This window comes from Tachypleus tridentatus, chromosome 8 (assembly GCF_004210375.1).
Source record: "Tachypleus tridentatus isolate NWPU-2018 chromosome 8, ASM421037v1, whole genome shotgun sequence".
In the NCBI taxonomy this organism is placed as follows: domain Eukaryota; kingdom Metazoa; phylum Arthropoda; class Merostomata; order Xiphosura; family Limulidae; genus Tachypleus; species Tachypleus tridentatus.
In genome coordinates, this window is record NC_134832.1 from 30,683,645 (window position 1) to 30,706,449 (window position 22,805).

Sequence of the window (22,805 nt, forward strand, 5' to 3'; positions counted from 1 at the left end):
CAGCTTTTGTTGTGGTTTCAAGTGCACTGCAGAATAAGAATTCGTCTTTGAATTAATGTATCTCACGAGGACAAGCAACTGAGAACATGAACTTACATCTGTTGACATGTCGAGCTGAAAGGAGAACAAAGGGGAACCCTTGATTTCAGTCGAAACCTGTTCCTTCACATCCATAGACATTTTAGAAATGCGCCTCTGTATAGTATTATTTGACAGGGATACTTGCTGCATCTTTTTTGCACTGGCTTCTCCAAGAATAAGATTTACTGCTTTCATCATGCAAGGTTTAAGAAGTGTTTCTCCAATCGTGTGAGGCTTTTTTTGTTTAGCAATTTCGAATGTAATCTCATATGAAGCTTCCACTACGGCTGCACTCTGCTGCTGAAACGACCCACTTCTATCGATTCTTTGGCTTTTAAGACACCGTTCATGCCGTTTGAAGAAATCCAAACCCTTCTTTGCGTGTTCTGGATGTTTTGTCTCGAGATGGCGCTTGAGTTTTGATGGTTTAATTGACTCTGCACTCAGGACAGCATGGCACAAAACACACTGTGGTTTCTTGATGCCGTCGTTGGCGAGCACAGTGGTAAAGCCAATGTTGAGGTAGCATTCTGAGTATCTGCGCCGTTTAGCCATGGACACAACTCACCTCTACTGCTTAGTTATCTCCTTATTAAAATAAAATAAAAATGTTGAATAATGAACGCTTTGGCAACTGTAGATCTTACACTGACTACTTGTGGGGGGTGCAGGTAGAGTAATGATGGGGTAAGTATTGGGAGGGAAGGGAGCGTGGCCAGTCGCGCGATTCGTCATCCACCAATCAGCAACGGACATGCGACTCACGTGTCGACAGCGAGCACACACACACTTAATCACAGCTAAACAGACACACAAGCATACGTACATGCGCATGCACTCACATACTCGCATGCACTCACATACATACAGTTGCAGACACATACACATTCACAGGCACATTCATCACATACACATATACAATATCACCTAATGACATTGAACTAACGTAGCACACGTTTTGCTTTGCACCGAAAGAAAAAAAATGTAAGAGCATGAAAATGTAATTGATGAAATAAAATTAATGTTATCCCAAGCTACTTCTAACAAGGCTAAGCGACTCCTTGCCAAGGCTTTGTGACCCCTAGGGGGGTCGCGACCCACCGGTTGAGAACCCCTGCTCCAGTGGGTATTTGTAAAAGTAAGAGGCAGTAAACTTTTAGGGAACATCAGGGGTCAAACAAAAGAGTTATGAAGGTTTCTAAGTTATATTTGTTAAAATTAAGCCCTAAGAGCTGAATATAATTGCCTTACAACTTATATTTTAGTAAGATATTTTAGCGGCCTAAAAAGTTATCAGACGGGGACATGAGCGCTCGTGTTTTGCTGAAGGGAGCGCTGCGGGAAAAACTGGTCTAATTTTTGATATTATATTAATATGTTTTTTAGTCTTTAACGCCATGGAACTTGAATAAAGTTGATAATCATGAGTAATTTTTCGACATTTAGTGTTCAATTATTTATTGTCTTTCAAAATAAGTTGCGTGAAACATTAGTTAAAAAGAAAAATCCTTTATGAATGCTAAAACACTATATCGAAAATAAGGCCAATTGTGGAGAAGACAATAAAAACGTGCCCTATTCTATCCGTACACATTATCATGAGAGATAAGCCTACTTTATGAATATTATAAAAATACCGTAGGCTTATATCTCGATATAATTTGCATTTATTGTTCTTTAAGTACAAGTGTTATTTGTGATCATTTGAATTATTTTTCAAATTATATATTGGAACTTTCTCAGTTAAGCGTCAGCTGGTCCACATTTGGTACCGATTAATTGTTACTCCTGGATTTTATAGGAAGTCACTGAGTTTCTATAATAGTCTGGCCTAGTCCAAAAAGAAAGATGTGTTGCATAAACAAGGTTGCAAATATAATATATCTTGAATAACCTGGTAGATCAAATCATTGCAGAGAAGAAGAAAGCTATTGATCAAAATACTTAATGATCTGTGTTGTAGAAAGATGTGCGAAATGTAATATTGTACATTAATGGTAGTGGGTTAAGTGCTATTCGTGGAAGCAAACTTCTTGAACACTTTATGAGTTATGTTGAAATTCTTGGAGGGAAGAGGCTGAAACCCCGTAACACTCCTCTCAGCTACGTTTTTTAAAGGTTCTTAGCCTTTTGAAGAGTTTAGAATGAAATTTTCTTTGAATAGAATACGCAGGAAATCACTTATAAGTAAAAAGGGGACTGTGGACCACAAACGGACTAGTTTAAGACCAATAACTCTCCTCTTTAGTTTTCATCCTTCCCAGATAAAAAACATTTATTCAACAATGATGATATTTGGTTGAAAGGGAAGACACTAAATGAAGAGTTAAAAAAGCGTTGTTTGTATCAACTTGATCCTCCGGTGGTCTGCAGTTAATTGAATGTTGTTTGGTCAACCTAGTGATTGCCGTTTTTTAGATGTAAGCACAAGTTGATCTTTACAAGATGACTGATTTTTAGTTGGAAATTAGGGAAGATTAAAAGAGGAGAGTTACTGGTCTTAAACTGTTCCACACTCAATTCTCGTGTTTTGTTTTCGAAGTAACACTTTTTTTTTACATATAGGTGTTTCTTCCTTGTATTTTCGTAGTAATAATGATGTATTTACCTACAGAGTTCACTTCCTCTAACTCCAGCTGCAGGGTTCAGTCAGTTCGGAGTCATCAATACACTGCCTTGTCATCTTAACCTTATTGGTCCTAGAAATATCACATTGGAGCCTGGTGAGGTAGGATAAAATATTTCTACAATAATGGCTACATTTTAATATGTAGAAATTACTTATTCCATTTTATTGTTTATGTGGAACCTAAACCGTTGAAAATAATGACTGGATTTATGTTTCTTACGTTTTCTACTTTATATCATTATGAAGATGTTCCTCATCACCATAGTTTACGAACAAAGACAAAAAACATTCTCACATATTAACTTATATAGTGTCTGTCTTTGCAGATTTCTTTACGCATGTAATAAGTGTTTATGCTTTTCTTTAAAAGTTAGCTGCTCGTAAAAGTGTTGTGTAAAAACTTCAGATGTGTATTGTATCACTTAAGCTTTAGCGCCACCTACAATAATTTTATGTTATATAATTTAAACATTTATTTCTTCATGACGAAAATCTCAGTATGCACATTCAGTAATTACTTTAGGCAAACTTGACTTTAATAAACTCTGAGTTAAACATGACTGTATTATACCTTAGTTAGGTTTGAATGTAAAAAATTGACGTTTTGACTACTTTCTAATAAAAAATTGAAAATAGACATTTCATATTTCAATTATTTTCTGAACTAAATAAAAACCCTCGAAATTCTAAAATGGAGTTTGTGAAATATTTAGACAAGAACAAGGAACACATGTGTTCGTAATCAAAATATTTGGTCTAATTTAATTAAATAATCTGAAAAATAGTCGAAACCAATTCGTAAAATTATAAAGTGGGAATACTTGTTTTTCTAACACACCCAGGTAACTAGAAAAATCCACAATGAATTATAAATACTGAAATGATAGGTATAACTATCGACTCACATGTGGTCTTACTAACAGCGCGTTCTCATTACAGGTTCATGTTTTACACTTGTGGTCTTACTTACACGTTCTCATTATTGGTTCATGTTTTACACAAGTGATCTTACTGACACACCACGTTCTCGTTACATGAAAATGTTTTACACAAGTGACCTTACTGACACGCCAGATTCTCATTACACATTCACGTTTTACACATGTGGTTTTACTGACACACCATGTTCTCACTACACGCTCATGTTTTACACACGTGGTCTTACTGACATACCACGTTCTCACTACAGGTTAATGTTTTATACATGTGGTCTCATTGATACGATGTGTTCTCGTTACAGGTCTATGTTTTACACATGTGGTCTTACTGACACATCATGTTTTCATTACAGGTTCATGTCTCAGAAAACGTGAAGGCCAACAAAACATACAAAATCTCCTTCGCTGCGGATGGGTGTGATAACTTTACCAGAGCGGAGGATTACAATGTAACATTGGCTAGTGGAAAGATACAAACGATGATGGCCACCTCAAATTCCAAAAATATTGTTCTTAAAAATGTAAGCTGAGACTTTAAGTCTTGAAAAAAAATTATGGCAGTTTTGGTTATATTAGACCTAGAACATTTTTATAATAGAACAAATTCTGATTTTATAACATTGAAAAAGAAATTCTAATTAGAACACACACTTTTCTTCCAGTGGCTTAGCTTATTAGGCTAGACAATGGATATCGATGCTCATGAAGGTCATAGCACAGATAACCCATTGTGTAGCTGTGTGCTTAATAACAAAATAATAACACACTTGAAATATACTTTTCATTAGCATAAGCTATTTCGTTCTAATGTTTAGATAAGGTCTGGTTACGTCATACTTAGAATTCTGTTTGTAACAGAAAAAAGTTTCGATGTTCCAATACTCAAGAATATTTGAGTTATATAACACTTAATGTAATGTATTCTTATGCTAACACATGTTCTTTCTATAAGCCTATGGTATCCTAATGATGATGTCAAACATAATTACTGTATTTTAGTATAAGTTTTGATTCTCTTAAATATATTACCATAACGTTAACGCCAGTCCTGTTTTCTACAGCTTTAATTGTAACATTCCAAAATCTCAGATTATGAATATCATAACGGTTTTTTTTAAGAATGAATTTCGAGTTTTTAAATTATATTCTAAATGTTCATATTGTATCGATCATTTTCAATATTTCCTTGTACATAGTATCTTTGGTTTGGTTTAATTCAAGAGTTTTGTTTCCTGAACTGTGAAGCCAAATGTATTACTGTTTTTTAACTGCTGTTATGAATGATGAATATTTTGAGCAAACTTGTAGATTCTACAGATAATAACAAATGCGCGTTAAGTTTAGTTGTTTCTGCTAAATCTTCATTAAACAAATTCGTTTGTTTAATTTCATAACTATTCTCTAACCTTTCTATAGCTCGAAGATCCCCTGAGAACATCTAAAACTGGCACTGCTAATGTACAGTTTTTCTTGATATTGCACAAAAACCTAAAACAACAACCAAAAGTGAATTTCACTCTAATAATCAAGGGAAAGGAAAACACGTACTTTGTTCCACTTGATTTTGAAAAGTTCTCAACTAAAGGGTTGACCATCGGAAGTATGGCTTCGAAGAATATCATACCCGGAGAGTAAGTATGTAATTAAACACAGAATCTTTATGGGTTTTGGTGAGAGACGTAACAAATCATCTGTGATAAAAAAAATCAAAATATATTCTGATAATTCTCTTTCTAGAGCAGCAACATCAACTTAACAGAACCTGGCCAATGTGTATCAGTTTGTAAGTGTATCACAGTTTATTTTGTTTACCTCGACCACAGGCTTTGACTGCTATTGACACTCTCTGAGCTATAGCCAAATGAGATGAGATTGTCTAATAGTCAATGTACTTCTCGGTTACAAACTCAGCTATAGTGAGTTTCTTGTTTAGGCACTAATCTTGTAGAAATAGCAAGGAAAACGTATAAAGGGGCCTGGAAATCAGGACAGTACTTCATGTCTCACAATACTATTGGTTCCTAAGTATCGGCCATCTTTGAATTTTAAAGCTGTGTTGTTATGGTATAATTCTCCATTGATAAAACTATACAGTGAAACGTAAGTATAACTTTTAAATTTATGTTGTTATATCAAAGCATCATTTAAAAAAAAACAACAACCTCAGCTTTGTTATAGAGTTAAAAGAATAAATTTATTTATAAGTAGGATTTCATTTACTGTACAATAGAAATGTTGTGTATTTTATAAAAATATTTACCTTGTTATACCAATAAAAATATTTACCTTGTAGTACCATTATTATGTCAAATGCGCATCATTTCATTTAAAGAGTAACATATAGTTATCCGTAAGTTTATATTTAACAGTAATTTTGTACTTTCGTTGTAATAAGAATTTGTCTTTGTGAAAGGTTTAAGTTTGACTTACATTAAATGCATTATTTAAGACCGCCCCGACCGCGAAAAACCAACCAGAATTTAGGAGAAAAACTGATTGGTGGTGCCAGACTATGTAACCAGTACTATAATTTTAAAACCTTCTTCTAATGGGAAAAATATACTTATCAGTGACATCCGTAAAACGCCTTACCAGATCATAAACACAGAAAGATGCTGCCAACCTTTGTATTTATGATTGAATAAAGCAAATCATATTAATTGGAAGTGAAGAAATGATGCTGAAAGTGGAGAAGGAAGAGTAACAAGAAGAACATGTGACCTGAGAGGTCAAAATGTAACTAGGTTAGAAGAGGATAAGGTGTGTGATACTGATTTTGAAGAAGATGGAAACGTTGAACGCTCTCCAACCATAACTACTATACGCAGTTGTATCTTTCTTCATATTTCATGGATTTCAAGTCTGAAAAAAGATTATGAATAGTAGAGCCAAGTAGTTTATATATACCAATCAGTGACTCCTGAGACGTATTTCAAAATTTTGGCGCTACGCTTAAAAGGGTTGTTTTTCGTGACCAGTGGTCTTTAAAACATGCATCATGGATATGACACTCAATATCTTTATATAATACTCTACTGCTCTGCAAAAAGGTATAACCTTAATGATCCGATTATATCCACTATTCTTAAGGCTAACTAAATCTTAACTTATTTCCTACTTTTTTCGAAAAAAGTTGTTAATGAAAACTTTTACGACATGTTTTTGGTTTTCTTAGTTTGGAATAACTTTCGGGTTTTTTTTATTACAATGTTTAGATATAACTTGTATCTACCAGTTGCCAATAGCACGTGGAAAGGGAATCTCATCCACCCTGACGCAAAGATTGGAACGTTTTATGTCAGAAATGGGGGGAGTTACATCTTAACACTTGTTCCCATGAACCACACTGAGGTAAGATTTACATCATAGTATCTGTTCCCATGCATGGAACAAAAGTTACATCTTAACACTTGTTCCCATGAACCACACTGAGGTAAGATTTACATCATAGTATCTGTTACATCTTAACACTTGTTCCCATGAACCACACTGAGGTAAGATTTACATCATAGTATCTGTTGCATGGAACAAAAGTTACATCTTAACACTTGTTTCCATGAACCACACTGAGGTAAGATTTACATCATAGTATCTGTTGCATGGAACAAAAGTTACATCTTAACACTTGCTCCCGTCAACCAGAACGAAGTAAAGTTTGTATCACAGCACCTACTATTCAACAAAGAGGTTACATCTTAACACTTTCCCTTACTAACAAAACTGAGTTAAGAATTGCACCATAACACCTGGTGACAATAATATATTTAAATGTTTTTACTTATTTTGGTAAAAGTAAGACATATCACAAATAAACTGAATATGGATACAAGTTAAAGTGATATGGATACAACAAGTTAAACTGAATACAACAAGTTAAGGTGAAACCGCAATAAAAAGTGACAAAGTAATATTTGTTTAATTAGGAAATAAGATGGTACATAGGAAATCATGTATTAACATTATCAGCTACAGTTGCAAAATGCCTTCAAAGAAAGAAAAATATCGCTGGAATGATAAAGATTTTACTTCATTTTGCATAAAACTCACCAACTTTTATTTCATTATGTAAGTGTTTTGTGGATTGATGTACACCATTTTGTACTGAAGGCTTGAAAAAAGCGGTCATTGTAAGCACTTGTAATTCATAACAACGAGCATGCGTTCGTAATCTGTCCTCTATACTCTAATATACACATATAGTGAAATTCGATAATTACTTCCAAATGAAGCTAAATAAATAAACAAAATCATGAGGAAGGACTGCGTTAGAAACAGCAAATCTCAACCTCTGAATAATTATAACTATAAATTTTCAGGTTAATGTGTTTTGTTTATGGTTTGAAAATTTATGGTTATAATATAACATATATATATATATATACTTCATTAACAGAAATTGAGATAAATGTATTTAGATAGATTTGTACATTATTAGATACTGGTACTATTCTGTAGGATTGCTTACCTGTGATTAACCATATTTTCTGTTCATTATAAATGTAGTTATATTCCCTCGTTTCATCCAGACAGATGGTGTTCAAAAATATAACATTCTTGGGCAATAAAAACATTGTGGTTGCGGAATTCTTTTATTGTTATGTTTACATATTTATCTCCTAGGTGGCGATTCAAACTGCACATGCGTAGAAACTTTTATCTAGTTTATTATGCTAAAGAATTGTGTTAAGATTGTTCAAATTAATTTTCTTCTCTTGTTTATTTATTCTTCTTTTAACTTAGAAGCTGGGATTGCATATGTACACCATCATTCAACCTAATGAGATTTCGATGTTTTTGCAAATCCCGCAATACATGGTTATAACAGCAGGAGAAATCATGTTTTCAGTTACTGGTCTTGAATTCTCCTATTCTCAGGTAAGTACCACATTCTTGAAATTCCAAATGGATCAGAACTTTTTATAAAGCAACTGTAGAATTTGACGTTTGAATTGTATCACTAATCGTATATACTTGTATGAGGAACGTCATAAAGGGGGGGTCAGAATTTTCTTTTACAAATATGCCCGGCGTGGTTAGGGCGCTCGACACGTAAGGTCGCGGGTTTGAGTCCCTATCACACCAAAAACGCTTGTCCTTTAGCTGTGGGGTCGTTATAATGTACTATTAGTCCCACTATTCGTTGGCCAGAGAGTTGGTGGTGATGACTAGCTGCCTTCACTCTAATCTTACACTGCTAAATTAGGAACGGCTAGTGCCGATAGCCCTCGTGTAGGTTTGCGCGAAATTAAAAAAACAAACAAACTTTTATAAATTATAATGTTGATACATGCACATATATCCGCTGTTTGAAGATGTCATATTGTGATATTAAAATAGCAGTTTACGTACATCTTGTCGTTAAGCAATAGCAATTTAGAAAGTCGTATATTAAGACCTTTCTTCGACTTACATAGTGCCCTAACCACCAGTTACTGTCACGTTTTTTGTTTTGTTTTCCATTTTCTCCCACAAAGGGTCTGCGTGGTAAACATTCCAAACAACTGATGTTCTTAATGTAACTGTATGCAGTTAGATTTGTAACAACACACCTGAAGCATGAGAAACGATGAAGAAAATGTATCGAAGATTGGGATTATGTTGAGAATCTATTTTGCATTGTCCATATCCTCATTAGGTTCTGGATCTAGTCTAATATGTGTTGTGAGTGTATGTGTGTGAAATTGCGTGACTGAGATGCAAAAATAGCGCTATTAAATCTCTCACCACTTCCTATAAAAGAAAGAAACTAAAAATATCTCCTACGAATTTAATGAAGTAAAAAGAAAGTGACATACAAGCTAAGTTTTGATTTTACAATATACTTATTTTATTTTCTATGTTTGATTCCTGTTCCCTCGTTGACTGGAATCTACAAAGATAGGAGAAAAAACAGCGAACTTCTAATTTAACAACCTCATTACTTAGAAACCAAAACTAGAGCAAAAACCTAATTGAGTTTCAATTAAACTTTATAGAGTTAAAAAATCACGTAAAACCTCAAGCTCCTGGGGTAGGTACGGACTAGATATTCTAATAAACCTCTGAAATGACATACAGAATACCAAAATTTGCATCTGGCCTCACAAAGCAAGTGAGCATGTTATATATTTCTACGGATAGGAAAACGAATTCTATATAATAAAAACGTAAGGCATATCTCACCTTCTCCTTTTAAGATGTAGTATTATAACATATTAAATTTTCAACAATACACTATTAGAAAATAATCCTTTATTTAATGAAAATCAATCCCCTTAGGAGACAGTAATCTAATAAACTACGCAAAAAAATACGATAAAAGCAAACATAAACCTTTAACTGTGAAAAACTACTTTTTACGTTATATTAAGTTGTTTTACAAAGAAACATTAAAAAAATTTAACAATGAATTAGTTTATCCCCTTTAGAAGGGGGTTACACTATGCAGATAAACAGAGAAACCATCGATACAAAATTCTTAAACTCAAATCTTACAGAACTTCAAAAAGATGTATAACTTAGAAGGCAATACGAAGCTACTTGCCTAAATGAGTTCCAAAAACAAGTTCTCTAATATAATTTTGGATTTTCAATGCGCTGTGATTGGAAGACACTCTTTGACTCTCATAAGAGCTTTCCGAGTTCGTACCAGGTTCTCTTGAATGTGACGCAATTCTTTCTCCAAATGCATGTAATGGATCTTTCTGCTCCAACAAATGGTCTCTTTTATGGTTATATAAAGTCCAAGTATCTATTCACAGGGCCATCTCTTTTTAACATCATTATCTTCTAGCGTGAGAGTCATTTTTTAAACCTCAAGGGTTTTATGGGGAGTATTATCTTCTCCACCCTTGTTTCCAAAGGTGCTGAAGAGACTGCTATTAGTAATGTTTAAGTGGTACCCTGGCACATGTGGTGGAGGTCGCTCTTTCTTCATATAATGCGTAGTGATTGTTGAAAGAGAAAAACAAAGAGTATTTTGTACAGTTACTCTTTCAGTCTTGGACAAACGAATTGGAAGAATAGACAAACTTTCCCATTTTGTGAATCATTACTGGTGGTCAAGTTGTAGGAAGGTATCGCTTGGATTCGCAATTAGATTGACTCACCAAAGGAAAGCACACACATCATAAAGACTATTTTTTCAACAAAACATCCTTTTATGGAGCACAGATACATACATCTGTTGCCTTGATGTTGGACTTTTCGAACCTTTTAGGTATAGTCTGCACCTTCACTCCATGGGATTTGCAAACTGTAGATCATGAATTTATCTGAACTCACAATCCCATTTTAGCAGTGATTGTGATATGTCTTTGCAACACAGAAAACACAGGTAACTTCATCTGACAAAGTTAAAGTATGAAGATAGCCAAAAGGGTTAAGAACTTGATCTTAAATAGGGAAGGTCAGAGTTGAAAATTCAAGTTAAAATGAACTCTGATTAGTCATAGTAACCCAGTCTACACGCTTATGAGTGCTCATGTTTACATTGCATCTAGAACATGTTTCTTACTACCCGTGGACCATACTCAATGCAGGCATCCCCTTGACCTAAACCTCAGCTCTAACACTGTAAAGAGCATGACAACAGTCTGCAGCTAGTCTGTAACATTTTCTCCACTTCCATCTTGTTGAACCAACATAATTCAATCCAGCTGGAAAGAAACTGGAGGACAAGAGTGCTCACACTGGTGGTTAATATGGATCAACAACCATTCAAGTGTTGCCTTGATTTCTTCAGCCACAGAAATTCATTAGCACCTACATCTCTCTCCCATGTGACGTTCGTCAACTACAAGTTCAGCACAATGGAAAACAGGTACACTTCACACACAGGTTTAACTTCCAGCACTTCATACGCAATTTGTATTTACATGCATTCTATCTGGCCGTGTTAAGAATATATTTAAAAAACTGTATTCTTTAAAAAAGCTTTAATCTGCATGATAAAAAATATTTCACTTAATAAATAAAACACTGGATACACCAAGTTTATATCTGTTATGTTTAGTGATGCTGTTTATAAATCTTATATTGCACAGATAATTTAACGCCAGTCACACACACTTCATTTTGGCCTGACTGAAATGCTACAAGCCACACTTGTAAAACCCAGACCATACATTTTCCTGCAAGTATGGCATGAGTTACTTTCACCACTCTCTGTAAAAATCCACTACCTGTGCAATGTTTCATCAGCAACAACAAAAGATTCGCGTGCCTGTATTTAAAAACAAAGTTTCGTTATTTCTTCAAATAATGCTTGACAAGCCAGTGGCTACAGTGAACTTCACACCTCAAACTTCATACCTAATCAAATTTTCTTATTCACATTTGGAATCTTACATAGATACATATACATTTCCAATTCCAACATCCACACATAAACATATTCATTTAGTAGTTTTCAAAAAATCATGATGTCAGGCATGTGCATCATCACAATGCAGTCACTGTAAATTTTATAACCTGATCTTGTCATGGTCCTTCTAATGGAAGGCGTTCTGCGATCGATATTGGCTTCTCCAGTCAACAAACTCACTGTTGAGATCAAATTTTAGAGTTTAGCCAAACCAAAAATAGTTCTTGACATGTGGATATAGTGCCGGATACCCTATTGTGCTGATTCACTCTTAAGAAGTAAAACTAATTAAAATGTTTGAAAAATAGGTAGATGATTTTTTTTTGAAACCGTTCAAAGCATTTGCTACTAATATGTTTAGTCGAACATAAACAATATTGGTCATTCCCTTGTACTTAGAGTCCAGTTTACCAAGCATGTCAATAAATTGTTTATTACCAATTAATTACAAAAACGAAATTTTTTCAATCACTTTCTAAATTAACTGATAGATGGCAGGACGCGTAATAAGGGATAATTGTTAACTGTAACGTGTTTTTTTCTATAAAGATGAATTTTTCAAGAATTTCATGTTGAAGTAAATACCATCATATAAAGAGTCAAGTGTCTTTTAAAATAATCCACATATAATTCAGTCTTTGATATACGATTAAATAAAACATAGGTAGTTAGAGTCCAATTTGCCAAGCGTGTCGATAAAGTGTTTATTACTAATTAATTGCAAAAAAATTTGTTCAATTACTTTTCAAATTAACTGATAGACGGCAGGATGTGTGATAAGCAGTACTTGCTAGCTCTAACGTGTGTTTTTTTCTATAAACATGAAATTTTCTAGAATTTCCTGTTGAAGTAAATGTCATTATATAAAGATTCAACTGTCTTTTAAAATAATCCACAGATAATTAATTCCTTGATATAAGATTAAATAAGAATTTTGCAAAGCATTTAAAGTTGTTTGGAATCTATAACTTAAAAGAGAAAGTGATATTTCAATAACTAATACAAATAAAAAGACAGACATTCATGTTTTAATTTTAATCGCATTTGAAAATATAAAACAATTATGTGCAGAATTAAAATAATGCTATTTTATACTTACTATTTGTTTGTTTTGTGCAAAGCTACACAATAGGCTACTTGGATATTTTCGTCAAAAATCTGTAATTCTACCGTTGACTCACCATAGGATTTTTAATGATCAAAGGCATACTGGCCCGGCATGGCACTCGATGGTTAAGGCACTCGACTCACAATCTGAGGGTCGTGTGTTCGAATCTCCGTCACACCAAACATGTTCGTCCTTTCAGCCGTTGGGGTGTTATAATGTTACGATAAATCCCATTATTCGTTGGTAAAATAGTAGCCCAAGAGTTGGCGGTGGGTAGTGACGACTAGCTGCTTCCCTTTAGTCTTACACTGCTAAATCAGGGTTGGCTAGCGCAGATAGCCCTCAAGTAGCTTTGCGCGAAATTCAAACCAAACCAAAGGCATACTCACTTAGTACGCTGTTTCGTCAAAAGAAGATACTGTTCTACATTACTGTTGTCTATTTGATCCTGAAATGATTAGTTATTAACACCTCTAGTATAAACTTAACAACTTAAGAATCCAGCAACTGTTTGTCACCAAGTAAACAGATTAAACTGTCAGCAAAGAAAAAAAAACTTAAGTTACTGAAACATTACTGAAATAATTAAAGATGTGCTCAGTTAATCGAGTAAATATATTTACACAACTTCAGGGATTAGAGATAACAGTTCAGCTTAATTTAGGTTTATAAACATTTTAAGTAGTCGAGACAATAACAGAATGGTGACTACAGATTAGACAAGTTGTATGCAAAGCGTCAAAATCACCTTTAAAAAAGGCATCTCTTTCTTGGATAGATAAAACTCAAAGTGGAAATGACGCCTTGGGCGCTGTAGTCGATTAATATACAATGTTTCATGAAGCAAAACCATTCAGTAGAGAGTAAAGTATTTTTGAAAAAAAGTAGGGAGTTAAACACCAAATTTTTGCGTTGTTAGTCTATAGATTTAATTTTGACCGACCTGGGGAGGAAGGCCTACAGAGTAATAAACAGGCAGTTAGAAGTTCTTGGTTAATATGTCTCAGTTTAAGTATAAACATACCACGATGCTAAAAATGTACTGTTATTTCCCTACACAGATCACTTATGTAAATAGGGTTAAGGAAACATTGGAACCGTTTCAGTAGTGGAGACAGTTCTGCACCAATACAGCTTAAAATTACAAACTTCAAATTGTTCAAAAAATATTAATTTTTTATAAATCTAGCATTTCAGTTTGTATAAGCTCTATATTTAAGAAAATAAATTGAACCAAGAGTTTGTAATAAGATTTTAAACTCGAATCTGAATACGAAAATGGATGCACCACCAGGTACTAACTTCAAAACAAATCTGCATTACTCTACATTCCAAACAACATAAGAAAATTTCAAAGTTACCTGACGCAGTAGAAAACAATTCTAACAGTCTGGAAGCTGCAGCCTTCATTCTGTTTTTGTTTAACGACAACTTAAATTTGATAGTTCTTCCATTGTAACTTACAAAACAAAGGTAAGGATTACACATTAATCAACATCGTTTTTAACAAAATGTTCCGTAGACCTAAATATAGTTTTGTACTTCCTAAACTAAAAACAATAGTAGCAAATAATTTGTTAGGGACAATTATTTGTTTGTTAAACCCGCTTCAACCATTGCACGGAATCAAACCTGAATTATTTCGCTGTAAGTCCAATGAACTACAGGTGTGTGCTGTTAAACTTAAAATTTATGATGTCAAGTCTGACTAATAAATGGATAGTGTTTTCTCTATAGTGGATAACCATCTACACAAGTCTAAATGGTAAAAAAGGTAACATATATAAGTCTGTACATCTAAACTTATCTTATATCAATCACACTATTCGTTGGTAAAAGAGCAGCTCAAGAGTTGGCGGTGGGTGGTGATGACTAGCTGCTTTCCCTCTAGTCTTACACTGCTAAATTAGGGATGGCTAGCGCAGATAGCCCTTGTGTAGCTTTGCGCGAAATTAAAAAAAATCCAAGCATACCATGATAAAATCTTCGCTAGAGTTTTTATTACTTTAAAATTAATAATAAATTGTAAATATGTGCAGAGCAACGTTAATAATCATAAATATTTAGTTTAAGACCACTAGTTTCATTAGAAATGTGCACTAAAATATCCTAAGATTTCATTTAATTGTTAGTTTTATACATCAACTTTCGGACGACTTACACCTCAAAAGGATTAAACTTCTAGGAATCACGTCAACATTTTAAACTAGATATGAATAAAATGAAAAATGTTTTAGCAATCACTTTTATCTTCTTTATGAACTACTAATTGCATTTGGAAAATGTAAATTATATCTTCCATGTTTATGAAAATCGGTATACGCTTCATTATTTAAGGTTCGTAAATAAGCACCATTATCAGAAGAACACATAGATTCAATGAGACTTGATACAAAATGATGAAAACTTGAGCACTTTAGAAAAGTGGGCCTTTTTTCTTCAGGAGTAAACTGGTAATGGTGGTGTAATCGAATGAGCGATATATAAAGTAAGTTGAGTGACATCTTCCGGGAAGTGATTGGTATATTTTTTTTAATTTCCGGTACGATGTAGCCAGCGACGACAGTGCTATATAAAATGGTGTCAGGAATATTTTGCTTTAGAAATGATTAAAACAAAATAAATAAAATTATACTTGAGTATTTAAGTAAAATAAAGGCGACATCTAGAGACTAATTGAAAAAGAGGTGTTAAGATAGTTAATTTATACAAACAGGTGTGAAAAATTAAGAGTTTACACTACATAAAAGAAACGATCAAACAATAAGGATTATTTTTCTGACAGAGATGAAACCAGTTATTTGAGACAACTGGTTCCAAGATCTGGATTGATTCCACAAAGTTGAATAGTGTTTAGTTTAGCGATCCAGTAAGCTTCTTTTATCTTTCTATTAGCATTATTTCGTTATTATTTGGCTTTATGAGCTGAATTTCTATTTTTTTAGATTCAATTATATTTCGTAGTAGAAAGGTTAACATTTTTATAACACAGTAATTTAGTACTTGAAAACCAAACATTTAATTAACTCAAGCATATGCTACCCGTTTCCAGTCAAGCGAATCCATTAATATTGGTTAATTAACTTAAATTTATTGGATTTTCCCTCAATGGTTAGATTCTTAAATATTATATTTAATTAATAAAGTATGGTTGTATTTCCCCTTTCAAAGTTAAAGCAACTCTACACTATCATAGTTTTGGCCAAAATGTTTGCATGCTGTTCTATATTGATGTTACTGTCTACATACATGGAGTAGTTATTGAGTAAATGCCTGAATAGTAACATAGAATGTAGTGTATGATCGAATTGTCTCTCTGGTCTGTATAAACTATTTTGAGAGTCTTCTTGTCAAAACAAACATACACAACTATTTTGTATAAAAGGGTGTGCTTTTAGTATAATCTTTTTCAAAACAGATCAGCACTTTGTTCAAACAGTTTCTTGATACTTGATGCAGTGTTATGCCTCGTCACATGCTAGAAGTCTTAGGATATCAAATTGTTCGTCTGTCCATAAAATTGTATGAAACAGATGCACATTACTAGAATTGTATGGTACCCCCACTGTATTGTATCTAGAATCCTGAAACGTCACCGGACTACAGGAAATTCTGAACAAGGAGTGTCTACTGGCAGTCCCTGAGAAACTGCTGTTTGAGATGACCATGTTTTGATCAGGTTAACACGGCAAGGCCAAAAGAAGTTTTACAACACCTTACAAGAGGAATGGTATGAATACATTCATTTTAGGGTATTCAGTAGAACAATGAACAGAAGACTGACCATAAAGGGTTAGTTATTTTTCAAGACGGACTGTCTACATACTAATATTAACCAAAATTTACCACCGTCACCGTATTATTGAGTCAAGACAACCTTCCAACTTGCAGTTAGAACAATGTTGACATGTCATCTTCTCAGATGAGTCTTGTTTCCAGCTTGTTAGAGCTGATGGTAAAAATTTGTGTTTGTCGTTTGCCTGGAGAACAACTGGGATAATACTGTCTTTTCCCTGAGGTGGGACACAGAAGAGATGTACATATTTGAGCAGCTGTACATCATGGTGGAAGAACTGCTCTTCGTATCCTTCTGGGACACATCAGTGATGCTACCAACGGGCATCACATGAAAATGATATTTCTGCCATATGCTAAGGTAGGGTTTGGTAATTATTCTGTATACCAGAGTGATAATGTCATTGTCAACAGTACAGATATTTTATAAAATATCTCAACCAGAAGGATGAAACAAGATTGTCATGGCCAGAAATGTCTCCAAATCGTAATCTCATTGAGAACTGTTGGACAGAAGTAAGCCAGAAGATTGCTAACCAGGACCTTAAACAAGCTACTGTAGTTGAGTTGCAGGTGAGAAGTTGGGATGAAATCACAATGTATTACATCAATAGCCTTATCGACAACATGCCACGTCGCTTTATGGAGTTTATTAACGTACAAGGAGGACTAACCAAGTACTGAATGTTTAATATGAACTGATATAAGGTTACAGACAATATGTATAATAATTTGATGTTATATTTTGGTATGGTTTTGTTGTAATAGATGAAGTGCTGAATTACACATTTTTCTACAGAGGTCTTATATGAAATTCTTTGCTGCTCTAATAAATCGTTCATATCTATAGGATCTATCTCATTATACAAATGAACACGTTCGACCCGGAATGCCCATCCTTTCTGCGTGGGAGTGGTATAATGTGACCATCAATCCAACTGTTCGTTTGTAAAAGAGAAGCCCAAGAGTCGACTGTAGATGGTTTAGACTATCTACCTTCCCTTTAGTCTATTACTTCAAAATTTGGCGCGGCTAACGCAGATTTCCATAGAGTAGCTTTGCCCAAAATTCAGCACGGAAATGGACAGTGGTGAATTTTATGAATAACATACGCTGTTTTTCTTTTTTTGTTAATATTAGACTTTTGATCTGTTCAAAGAAACTCTTCGTTTGTAAAGAACTGGTTTTAGTATTATAAACAACTGGTTTAGAATAACTAAATAAATAATTTAACTTAACTCTCAAAGTTGTCTTGTAAAAAATACCTTAACAAAGAAAAATCGCATTCGGGCTGCGGACTAGAAGATTGAAAATACGGGCCACGACGCAGCTAAATATAGTCCTTTGTTTGATTCCAAGTTCAAACAATTCCTAGCGTCTATGGATACTGCAGCTCAAAAATAGATATGGCTATGCTTTAACCTTAAAGGTCTTTGACTTTCTTAAATTTTAACACATGGGTTCATAGGCTCATAATGTGTTATTCACGTTCAAAATACCAGTAGCTATTTTATAGATGAAAATAACGTTAATATGATAACTCGATGGACTTGGCATGACGTTTCGATCCTAACGAGAATTCTGAAACCGTACATGTTCCAGTAAGGAAAACATTATAATTCCGTTTATTTTTAGAAACGACTTAAGTTCCACAACAAAACCTTTTACTAAACAACGTTTCCGGTAACATCTTGTCATATAAATGTCCCAAAATAATTTAAGGTAAGGAAAACATAACTCCATTTATACTTAAAATACATATTTTAGTTCCAGAACAAAACCTTTCACTAACCAACCTTTCGGGCTACGTCTCCTAATATAAGTACACCAAAATGTTAAGTCTATCATGATGGTCAATGGTTGCCAGGGTAATCGATTCCTTTCAGCAACTACAGATTTCTTAATTAAATTTTAACTTACGGCATTAGTTTAGTAGCTGTTTAACATGTCAAACAAAGATGCATCATCCGAGTTTAAAATACTATAACAATATAACTTGTGACATAAATGTATGCGTTTTAGGTTGTACGTTTATTTGTTTTGAGTGTGTCTGAGTGTTTTTCTTATAGTAAAGCCACATCGAGCTAACTGCCGTGTCTATAAGAGAAATCAAAACCCCAGTTTTAACGAAGACTTACTGCTGTCCCATCGTGGTACTCAGATATAGATTTACTGTTAGTGACCTTAGATTTTTAGACACAATTTTGTAAAATACTTATACACTAAACTGCATGTGAATCCGCATTACAAAATTTAGTAAAAATCCCATCAATATTGCGATTAATTCCACCAGTTGCTGCTAGGTCTATTGAGAATATAAGTGATTTCACCCGATGTTTTGGCCAGTTCTTTACTGTAAGTGTTGTAACAGACAAAAACATAAGATTGTTTAATACTAGAAAAGATTTGCAAAACATTTCCAGTCAAGTTAGGATCTTTATTGCAACAGTACGTCTTTAAATACACAATTTCTAGAGTAACACAAAAGAATTATAGTTCCAGACACCGAAATCTGAGTTCACTTGTCTTAGGCCAAACTTCAGTTAATCCTACATGAAGTGCAGCCTGTATCCGATAAAGATAAATTAGCACTGTAACAGTACCGAATTTAATATTGTAAATACATAAAATTATAATGTTACAAGTGTCTCCTGAACCGATTATAGTACTGTGGTAACTATTCTAATTAATGAAAGTTGTGTCTGAAGCATTTGTAGACTGTGTATATCTGAAAGAGTGTCGCGCATGTTTTGTTAACATTAAAATACTAAAATTGAAGAATTATCGGTTTGCCTTGCACATGTAAATTAGCTTATTTCATTGCTATTTGTATTTTATATGCGTAAAACGGAGATACCTGTTCTTTGTCCAGGTTATGAACTGAAAAAAATGTTAAGTGAACGTTATGATAAATAACAAAAAGAATTATAACTTTCATACAATTTGCTTATAACACATTATTACAGTATTAATTAGTACCTCATCAAAATGTTTGTATAAGAATTAAGAGCTCAGTATGTATATACTTAAAACATGGTATACATTGTATGATGGTCAGGGTGACTTTGTAAGAAGAGGTAGCGGATCTGTAGTGGAGGTTGATGTGGTTTTTATTACCCGCTTTCAACATTTAGCTGTTAATGTCCTTCCACGCTGTTTCAAGAGGTTAATTAATTGACAGTCATTGGCAGCATAAGTCTCTTATGGGCCGAAGTTGAAAGATTAAGGGACAAAGTAGAAAGTGGATATAATTAAAAAAACGGCTCTTTATATCAGTCTTATTTTAGCCTTTGGAGCTAAAACTACAGCTGAATGTATGTATTATTGCAATAATGGTGACCATTTTTTCATTGTATTCCTTCATAAAAAGTGCTACCATGCTCTCTGAGATACATAAGACATTTCTGTGCCCTCCCCCGCGCGCACACACACACATTGTTTGTATGTTGTATTATAGAAAATTTAATAGTTTTATTTTGCCTTCAGTGTAAGGACGTGGCGTCATTTATATATATAGTTAGTGTTAAATTAGGTCAAACATAGTAACTGCTCAATAACGTCAATGATGGGAACAGAAGGGTTCTGAGCCCATACAAAAACTTTCCTTATTCCAAACTATCATTCCACAAAGATTGGATGAGATTGGCCAAACGACGTAGGAGTAGTTAGATAATGGACAGACAAACAGACAGACTCAAATATATTATTGTTTTGCGTAGGAGTACAATAAAATTTCGTGGTGATAGTTCTCTGAAAGGTTGCAGTTCAAATTTACCATTATCACAACACATTCTATAGACCTTCCAACATCATTTGCATATTTATAACCATGATTTAGATCATAATCATAAGCTGTTTCGAAATACATTCTAGTTTTAGTAGCAGCAACGCTTCTTTGAACTTGCTATTCCTTATCTTGTTTTCCTCTTTGGCTCTTTTTCTTGTCATTCTGCCACGATTTCCTTCTTGTGTGGCAACAATGTCATCAGGTATCTGTTGTGCTCTTCTTTTCGCTGTTATTTCACTATCTCTAGCTTGTCTTGTAGAAGTTTCATCAAGTGTCTCTTGTGTTTTTCTTTTAGCTATCCTTTCACTATCTCTAGCTTGTCTTGTAGAAGTTTCATCAGGTGTCTCTTGTGCTCTTCTTCTAGCTATCCTTTCACTAACTCTAGCTTGTCTTGTAGAAGTTTCTTTTGCCATTTCTCGCGATTTCTTTTATTCCATCATCTGGGCTATTTGTAATTTCCTGAATACAATTACTTCAAAATTCGTTTGGACATCTTGACACATTTAGGTAGGGATGCAGTTTGTGTGTGTATCTTACAAAGTTGACTATTTTGGAAACCAAAAAGTAACGCTACTTATATATACACAGATATATCATTTACCTACATCTAATATAGAGGCGGGAAGCAACGTGCGATATCTTTCAGGTAAGGTTTGTTTGTTTTTTTTTGTGAATTTCGCGCAAAGCTACTCGAGAGCTATCTGTGCTAGCCGTCCCTAATTTTGCAGTGTAAGACTAGAGGGAAGGCAGCTAGTCATCACCACCCACCGCCAACTCTTGGGCTACTCTTTTACCAACGAATAGTAGGATTGACCGTCATATTATAACGCCCCCACGGCTGGGAGGGCGAGCATGTTTGGCGCAACGCGGGCGCAAACCCGCGACCCTCGGATTACGAGTCGCACGCCTTACGCGCTTGGCCATGCCGTGCCTTTCAGGTAAGGATGAAAGACTGTGGAACTAAAGGTATATGTATTCTCAAGACTGCTGGTATGGATATTAAAACTAATTAAAATAAAGTAAATAAAATACAGAACAACGTTTCGACATTCTTAATATTCAGATTAACAAATCGAGTTTGCAGCTGACTGTTGCCGCGCACATGTCTTAGGGACGAGAGTGCAAACGGGTACAGAATTATAAGAGGTGTTGAAGTTAGATGTGAGGATATGAATTAGTATAGGTATAAAGGTATATAGGTTTAATTTTGGTTTGAGCTGTTGTATAAGTCGAGCTTCTTGATTTTGCATTTAATCCGTGATGAGGAGAAAACCCACTTGTAGAGAAAATTATATATGTAAAAATGGCTGGTATGGATAGAGAAAGCACTATGTAAAGGAGCGAACAATGTTTCAACCTTCTTCGGTCATAGTTTATATTTGTTCCCCTACTTAGTACCTTGGTGTGTTCTATGGTTATGTTGTGTTCATTTTATTTGCAGTGTTCTGTACTTTATTTTAATTAAAGTTTTAATAACCATACCAGCCGTCTTGTGAATACATTCTTATTTCAAGTGGGTTTCTTTTCATCTCGAATTAAAGGTATAAAGTCATGTGAAAAAGTTAGGACACCCTATGAAAGCCTGTGTATTTTTGTATCATTTTTGGATATATGGATATTTAATCTCAATTTCAACAATACTGAGAGATTATAGGAATGTAACTAAACAATTAAAACTGAAGAAAAGACTTTTCAAGATCTTCTGTAAATGTAATTTTACAAAAATGCATATTCTAACTGAGGAAAAAGTTAGGACACCACCACATTTATTCCCGCTCAAAATGGTTCAACTCACACACAGGTGTATCACACCAGGTGCACATGGTTAGAAGATCGTTACTCAGCATTTTTAATGGGGCTTGCCCTATTTAAAGTCAGACATTTAGTTTGGTGTGCTCACTTCAAAAGAAGTGAGAGTGAGCACCATGGTGAGAGCAAAAGAGCTGTCTGAGGCCTTCAGAAAGAAAATTGTAGCAGCTTATGAGTCTGCACAATAATGTATGGTGGTGTCACTTAGCTTTAGTAAATACACTAATACTCAAGTGTGGTCATGCATGAGATACTCGTAATCTAACTTGAAATTTACAGAGTTCTCGAAAAGTGTCCTGCAAAACATTTTGTAT

The 22,805-nt window shown here is 34.2% G+C and overlaps 1 protein-coding gene across 5 annotated transcripts in view; it reads left to right on the forward strand.

Annotated features, from left to right (window-relative positions):
- LOC143222088 (solute carrier family 15 member 1-like) overlaps positions 1–22,805 on the forward strand; it is an 88,726-nt gene that overhangs the window by 39,957 nt on the left and 25,964 nt on the right. For 4 of the 5 annotated variants that reach the window (XM_076448017.1, XM_076448013.1, XM_076448014.1 and 1 more), the window contains 5 exons: positions 2,696–2,809; positions 4,002–4,169; positions 5,065–5,279; positions 6,864–6,999; positions 8,389–8,523. In XM_076448017.1, the coding sequence (XP_076304132.1) occupies positions 2,696–2,809; positions 4,002–4,169; positions 5,065–5,279; positions 6,864–6,999; positions 8,389–8,523 (768 nt within the window). Of the gene's footprint in view, positions 1–2,695; positions 2,810–4,001; positions 4,170–5,064; positions 5,280–6,863; positions 7,000–8,388; positions 8,524–17,745; positions 17,966–22,805 lie in introns of those variants that run through there. The other variant, XM_076448018.1, reaches the window with a different exon arrangement.